The 7,369-nt window shown below is 61.0% G+C and overlaps 1 protein-coding gene across 1 annotated transcript; it reads left to right on the top strand.

Annotated features, from left to right (window-relative positions):
- The first annotated feature begins 320 nt into the window (after window positions 1-320).
- On the top strand, window positions 321-6,750 carry LOC128627695 (uncharacterized). Its single transcript, XM_053666989.1, has 5 exons — window positions 321-374; window positions 1,740-1,998; window positions 2,705-2,833; window positions 4,964-5,070; window positions 6,389-6,750. The coding sequence occupies exons 1-5, from the start codon at window positions 321-323 to the stop codon at window positions 6,662-6,664; spliced, it is 825 nt and encodes a 274-aa protein (XP_053522964.1). The 3' UTR covers window positions 6,665-6,750.
- Window positions 6,751-7,369: the final 619 nt, after the last annotated feature.

The raw sequence follows: 7,369 nt of genomic DNA, 5'->3' as shown, positions 1-7,369 counted from the left end.
GGGGAAAGTGGGGTTCCCCAGCCCCCACATAGGTCCACTTGGCTTGGGGAGGGGAAGCAGAAGTAGCAGCTTCCGCCTCTCCCTGGCGCTCACTCAGTACGCTGGGCTCTCTTGGGCCCTGGACTCCCAGGTTCAGGCCAGGGGAAGTTCAGCAGCCTCAGAGGGTCAGCCGTGCCCTTCCAGCTGGGCTGGGCCGAAGCCCGGGGCTGTCCCCTTGTTCACACCTGACCTGCAGCCCAGGTAGGCGACGTGCTGTGGGTGACTCTGGCCGGCCAGGGAGGAGGAGGGGTCTCCTAACTCAAGTGCACCCCTCCTGTGGAATGGCACTCTTCATGCAGCACAAGTTCACAGTTTCCAGCCTCATAGTTCCCACTGTAAAGTGAATAAATGTGTGTATGGACTTGGGCTGCTTTTGACCCGCCCAACTCGTGTTTGGGTTTAACTGCACACCCATTCCCAATTTGGGGTGAGCCTGGCACTTGTAGGTGTGTGGTCTTAGGCCATGCTGTTCCTTGTTTTGGTTGGAAACGATCTGTGCTGGACCCCAAGAGGTGTCCTGACCTGGGACCGCTCGGCTGGGTGCCCTGTGCCCTCCTGCTGTCCGAAGCCACTGCGCTGTGCTCACCCTCCCCACCCGCGTCCCAGGCTATTTTGGTACCGCTGTCTACCCTGCTGCATCAGCCCCTCTCCTCCGGGACTCTCGGCACCACTCACTTCCTACGGTCGTTCTCGTTCAGAGCCCCCTCCCCACTGGCTCCGGACCCACAGCTCTGTCCTCTGGCTCCAGGCCTGAGTCCTGCTTTCTGGACCCTTGGCTCTGTGACTTCTGTGGCTTGTCAGGACCTGCCCCAGCCTTCTCTGGGGTCAAATGTGGGTTCAACTCCAGGCAGGCACAGCTGAGTGGACATCCAGATGGAGGCGGGGCTGTCTCCCGCCATTTCCCTCCGGGCCCCCTGCGCTCTCAGCCCCCTCCTCTCTGGCCAGCACCATCTCCTGCTCTGCCCCGCAGCTGAAAACCAGGCTCCCGCAGGTGGCCCCAGCTGTGCCAAAGGAGGGAGTGGCAGCAGGTGTCTCGGAGAAGCTTCTAGAGGCGTGCAGGTCACGTGGGTGTTGCTGTGGGTGCGGCCTGTGGGGGACGGAGCCCCGTAGCTGGGACCCTAGCCCTGACTGGGCACCCTGCAGGTGGCGACCTCTCCTGTGTCTGAGCAGGGGCTTCTCCAACCTCACGACCTGGAACTGCCACCCAGCAGCGAGCGCCCCGTCAGGTGACTCACAGCCGACTTGGAAGTGGGAAGTTCAGACACTTCTGAGTGGCCCAAATAACAGCTATAAAAAGGGGCCCTAACACAAAATGGAGAAGGCCCCAGAAAACCCAGACTTTCACAGATCCCTAAACGCAGCCTCACTTCTCCTTCTCCTTCCTTGGGAAAGTGGCGTGCCAAGCTCGCCTTAGCGAGCTGTGGCCGTGGTGGGAGCGGTGGCAACAGCGAGAGGGACATTCTGGCTCCAAGTGGACCAGGGAAGTTGCCGCCTGTACTCACCAGGCTGTCCTCGCCGGGCTCTGGGGAGACACATGGAGTCAGTGGCCAATAGAAAGTGGGTACATGGATGGAGAAAGAGAAAGGGGGAGGGAGGGAGGGAGGGAGACCGGTTCATTCTTAGGGACGGGCTCCCGGGAAGGAGCGTGTGCAGGGACACGGACCCTCCCTGCCTGGCGAGCGTGTTACCCCATCCTGTAGGTGAGAACACTGAGGCCCAGAAAGGTGAGAAAGTCGGCCAAGGCCACACAAGCACATGATGAGCAGGGTGTGAGCACAGGGAGTTGGGGTTCAAAGCTTGTGCTCTTAACCCCGCCTGGCCCTGGGCGTCCAAGAACAGTACGTGTTGGCGGAGAACCTGCCGGGCGCCAGCACCTTCCCTCAGTCCCGCAGCAAGTCCGCCAGAGAGCGGGATTGCCACCCTCATTCACAGCCCGAGACGCGGAGGCTCGCAGCCTTGGTAAGTGAGTGGCACAGCCAGGCCTCCACAGCGCCTCCCTGTCCCCGAGGCGTGCGCCTCTCATACCTGCTGCACGGTGACCAGCAGGGTCTTGCAGTTCTCCTGGGGCCCTGCCCAACACTCAGGGTGAAGGGGCAGCCGGAGTTACCCTTCGAGGCTGCAGGTGCGAGGAGCACGGGGCTCTGAGGCCCTGCAGAAAGGGGACAGCTGGGGCCAGGGTGGACAGTGTGCAGGGCAGGTGGCAGGGTGAAATGGGAATGCAGGTCCACGGACACTTCCCGGGGACCCCCAGCGCCCGCAGCCGCAGGGAGCAGACTGAGCTCTTCCGGTGGTCACACGATGGTGAAGGTAAGGGTGGGGGTGGTTCAGGGGAGAAGGGGAGCGAAAGGCTTCATCCGAAGGGGTCTTCGGCAATGACGGGGACTTAAAACACAAGAGGCGATTTCGACAGGTACAGGTGACACCTGGATGCAGGGGTAGGACCGTACCAGCCTGGAGGCTGGGTGGCTGGATGGAGAGGAAAGTTGTCATGGAGGAGACCCACCAAGCAAACCTGAAAGAGGGGCCCCAGCGCGTGGGTGGGCGGAGCATCCCTGAGCCCCGCCCCCAGACCCTTCAGAGCGGCCACAGTGCGTGCTGGGTCTAGGGGACTCCTAGCTGCACTGGAGGAAAAATTAAAATGCGGTTTTTTTTCCCCTGACTCAAGGGGAAGAGCTGCGGCAGGTGGTCTCGGAATGGGTGTTCCTCTTCGCCTTTGACGTCTGGAAGGGGAATTCAGCAAAGGGACTCCAGCCCGGAGCCCTGAGCGCCACTTCCTCAACCAGGCTCCTGACAGGTGCCGTGTGGCTGGGCTCGGGGTTCACGGTCTGCTCACCCCTCTCCCTTTTCCTGTGCCCCCCTGTCCACGTCCCTGGCCCTAGCAGGGGCCCTTCTGTGCCCGTGGTGTCTGTGCCCTCATGTGTCCCTGTCCCCACCCCTGTCACCTGGCATCACCAAGTCTGTCCCCTGGGCAGCTGAGAGCTGCTGCTTCAGTCCTACTATTTCACATCGTGAGGGATGCCACTGGAGTTACGGAATGAGTCGCCCCTCCTTCCTGGGCCGGGCACCAGGCAATCGGGGTGCAGGAGGGGCGCGTCTGCTCCCCGAGGTCCCAGCTGAGTGTCTCCCTCCATCCCTGGGCAGCAGGGCGCCCAGGCCTCAGATGTCCTTCCCATGTCCCTCCTTCCCATCTCGGGCCCAGAGTGGCCTCAGGGGCCAGGAGGAGCCGGAGTGCCTTCTCTCGGTGCGGCCTTCTGGCCGAACCCTGCTGAACAGGTCAGGGCTGGCCGGTTAAGAGCCGGGGGAAGCTGGTGGCCCTGGCACCTCTGGGCCGCGGGTCTCTGGGCTCCGGGACCTTGCTCGTGCTCGACGTGCTCAGGCAGGGCCTGATAAACTTGTTTTTGTTTTTAGAGAATGAAATCTAAAATTATTACTAGGCAGGATGCGCAGATCAGTGGGTTCACTCGGTGTCAGAAAAAGCGGGGGCTCTGTGTCCCCCTTTCTGGAGGTGTCAGGAACCCCTCCGTTCCTCTGCAGTGCCCCTGGCCTTGGGGTCATCCAGGCTTCCCTCCAGGGGGTCCTCATCCTAGAGGGGGATCTGATAAGGGGTCTCTGAGGCCCTAGGGATGGAAGGCATCTGGGGGTCCCCTGCGCACGCCATCTGAGCCCTTTGTGAAGGTGCCGTCCCCTGTAGGAGGGGCTGGCAAAGGGGCAGGAGAGGCGTCTGGGCTCTGTCAGGCCAGCAGCCAGGTGCCGGGCCTTCCTTTCTGCGCCCCGATGCTGTCTGCTCAGAGGGCTGCACGGTCCTCCTGGGCAGGGCCCGTGCTTCCGACAGGGCGTGTGGCACCCGCCGTGCCAAATGAGTGTCCCCTCTGCCTGTCTGCCGTGCCGCGCTGTCCCTCTCCCCAGCTTGGGCTCTGGGCACGGGCTGCTCTCGTCCCGCCCGCAGGCTTCAGGGAACACGGTCTGCCCAGCTCCCTCCTCCTGCCTGCGAGCCGGGGGCTCCCCTCCCAGGGAGGATCTCCCCCAGCCTCTTCCTCCCTGTCCTCCCGCTTCTCCTGGCTTTCGGATCAGGCAGTCCCCCCACCCCCCACCATCTCTGCCCTTCCACAGCGCTCTTGGGGAAGCCACCTCTGCCCTTCCCCCTGCCCCCCCCCAATGACCCCAGGGCAGCTCTGTTCCTCCTGCCTCAGCAGCTCTTCCCACCTCTGATGGGGTCAGCAAATCCCTCTGCTTGTTGGGCCCTTGGCCCCAGGCCACATGATCTGGAGACACCACGTCACAGTTGCCAAGTCACCGTTCTGTCCGGTTACAACCTGCTCCCTTGTCCTCTAACCCAAGGCCTTACGGCTCCGAGTTGCCCCAGAGTTACCTAAAGGGCAGGAGGGTGGTGGGAAGCTCCCCTCGGGGTCAGTGTGTGGTCGCTGCCCTGGAGGGGGCTTTGCGAGGACTTGATGATTTTCACGTGGTCACAGCGCGGAGCAGACGGTAGTTGTTTAGGTCCTCGAGCACCACTGCGTGCCGCCCTGCGATAGCGCCGCCCGGCGAGAGCTGGGCCGGGCGGCTGCTGCTGGCGCTGAGGGCCTGCAGCCCTGACGTGGGCAAAACCACACGCTCGCCCTTTCCCCCTCCTCTCCCGGTTCCCTCAAGGCCGAGACATTTAAAGTCAAAGCTATTTTTTTTAAGTCTACTTTAAGAAATTCTGAGAAGTTGCAGAGTTTTGCCTTCCCAATGGGTGGGGTCATTTCAGGAGGTCAGTCATTCATCATGCATGTACTGAATAAGCAATCTTTCTTGAGCACCTACTATGTGCCGGGCACCGTGCTAGGTGGGCCATGGAGACGCAGCAGCAAAGAAGACAGACGCGGCCACCTGCAGGGGATAGTCGGCCAGTTGATTTGAACCCCACTTCTGCCCTTTGCCCTAGGACCCTGGGTACGTTGCTTGATATTTCAAGCTTCAGTGCTTTTGTCCGTCAAACGAAGATGGGAATTCCTGTCTCACCGAGTTGGCCTGGCATACAGTAGGTGCTCAGTAAGTAGCAGCTTTCATTGTTATTTTCTAGGCTACCTGCTGTCCTTTTTCTTCTCGCAGGGGAGTTGCCCGGGAGGCTGCTCAGGGTTGGCTCCTGACTCAGCTGGCTGTGCTGTGCCTGGGCCCCTGGGGGGGACCGGGGAGCTGGCCCGTCCCTGCTCCGTGGCCACCCCCAGTCGGAGCCGTGGCTTTGTCCCCTTCGCATTTCTCTTCCTCTGTATGCTTCGTCATCGGGCCGCCAGGGAGGGTAGTTAATGGCCTTGAGAAATGGTCCCCGCCCTGCCCTGTTTCCCCCCCTTGGGCAGGCCCTCGCTTCCGCCTTGATGCTGCCTCTGCGCCAGCGGGCTCAGCATCGTCCGTGCTGCACTGCGAGGGGTGGTTTCTGGTACACAGAAAGGAGGGAAATATAATTGCTAGCTTGAGTCATCGTTTTCCGAAGGCTGCGAGCATAACCTTTAATTAATATTTCATTGGCATCCAGGGCGGGTGACTCGAATAGGCCCTGAAAGTATCGCCACCCCTGTGCCCGGGGAGATCGCCAGTGCCATGGTTCGCGATTATTTCTAAAGTGAGAACTGTGTAGCTCATTAATCTGTAATAAAGTGGGGAGAGGGTTTGGGGTTGCAGCTCTTCATGGAGGGGGATACGGGTGCGAATTCCAGGCATAGCTCCTTTCAGCCCCTCCACTGGGGGAACCCGGGCATTTGCCCGTGGAATGAATTTGGGGCAGAGGGGTCTGGGGTGGGGGGTGTTGACTCACTGATGAAAAAGCCAGACTCCTAGGTCATGCCCGACAGGCGCTGTGCCGCCGGACTCACTCATGTCCCTGGGTTGAAGGGACGCAGTGGGAAGCTCCGCCGCCTTTGATGTCTCCTGGAGCCGCAGTGAGACATCATGGTGTCTCCCCCAGAAGTGGGGGAGGGCCAACGCCATGTCCTGGGTGCCCAGGGCCAGGAGAGGCCCAGGCCCTTGGGGCAGGAGGGAGGCCGGTGAGGACCTGGATACAGGACAGGTTGGGAGGGGGTGCAGGTCAGGGGTGGAGAAATGTGGTCATGGGCCGTTCAGGGACTCAGTGATTCTGGGTGGCTTCCTTGCCAGCCGGGAGGTTTCCTCCTGGTCGGGGACCAGGGCTGGCCCCAGGGAGGTGACGGAAGGCAGCAGGCAATGCAGGGCTACCTGCCCAGCTTCTCACCAACAGGAGCCCTGCTGCCCAGGCTCGCAGCCCTGGGACCTGTGGGAACGTGGCAACAGGAGCACCATCAGCATTTACTGAGCTCTTAGCTCATCAGATTTCCCATCGAATGCTCTCCAAACGCAGGAGGAAGGAGACGCTTCCGTGCAGATGAGGAACCTGGGCCTTCTGGCTGGAGTCATCGGTTCCCAAGGCCCTGCCTGTGGCGGTGGGTGCGCTGGACCGGTTTTGGTGGCCTGGGTGGGGGCTGATGCCTGCGGGGCCCTTGGGGCGGTGGGGGCTGGTCAGCTTTTGGTGACTGAGCAGGACAGACGTGTGAGGCCTTGCACGCGATGGGGTCACTCGCTGCCGGTACCTCTCCTGGAACCTGTCTTGGGAGCCTTCACTGCCCCCCAGGGCTGATCAGTGTGACAGAGCAAATCGTTTAACTTCATAGACACCACGGGGGTTATTTAAAACCTCCCTCCTTGATCCTGGAGTTGCTGCAATCTTGGGTTTATGCATTTTCCTGAAAAAATAAAAAATATAAAAAACAAAATCCAGAAAACACTGCCCAGTGGTTTTATCGCCACCCATGTGCATATTGCCTCCTGGCCCGCTGCTTTCCTCGGGCCCCGGCCAGAGCCACAGCGGCCAGTACAGCCGCTCCTGAAGGTGTTGGAATGGGGACTGCATTCTGCTTACTCTCCCCTTTCCTCGTTCCTTTTTTAATTACAAAGTGATACCTGCTCACAAAAGGTTGGGTTTTCTTCCCGCCCGAGTGCAGGACACACCCGTCTGTAGATGCCCACACACACAGAGCTCTTTGTGAGGATGAGTCCCGAGAGCCAGACTTAGTGGGGCGCCGCTGCCATGAACACGCCACGCCGTGGGGCTGTGGTTTGGCTGTTAGGGGAATGCGCTCCCCGAACGGCCCAAGAGCTATGCACAAGGTGTGGTTACCTGCAAACATGAAGGACCAATGGTCTGCTCCAAGCAAACAAGCCTCATCCTCACAGCAGCTCCACGTGGCTGCGCCTTGGCCCGGGGGGTCCACCGAGCCCCAGTGCAGGGTCCCTGTGTGGCTCTGGCAGTGTCAGGGCTGGGGGGCTCCGGCCCCAGCCGCCT

The sequence above is a fragment of the Artibeus jamaicensis genome, unplaced genomic scaffold (genome assembly GCF_021234435.1).
Source record: "Artibeus jamaicensis isolate MK-2021 breed Jamaican fruit bat unplaced genomic scaffold, CSHL_Jam_final contig_465, whole genome shotgun sequence".
Taxonomy (NCBI): Eukaryota; Metazoa; Chordata; class Mammalia; order Chiroptera; family Phyllostomidae; genus Artibeus; species Artibeus jamaicensis.
This window is presented reverse-complemented; position numbering and strand designations above follow the sequence as displayed.

Bases quoted from the DNA above. Each gene is read 5' to 3' on its own strand.
- LOC128627695 (XM_053666989.1), top strand. From the start codon at position 321: ATGGCACTCTTCATGCAGCACAAGTTCACAGTTTCCAGCCTCATAGTT. The intron at 375-1,739 runs GTAAAGTGAATA...CCCATCCTGTAG, and splicing joins CCAGCCTCATAGTTCCCACT to GTGAGAACACTGAGGCCCAG. The intron at 2,834-4,963 runs GTGCCGTGTGGC...CCTTTGCCCTAG, and splicing joins CTCAACCAGGCTCCTGACAG to GACCCTGGGTACGTTGCTTG.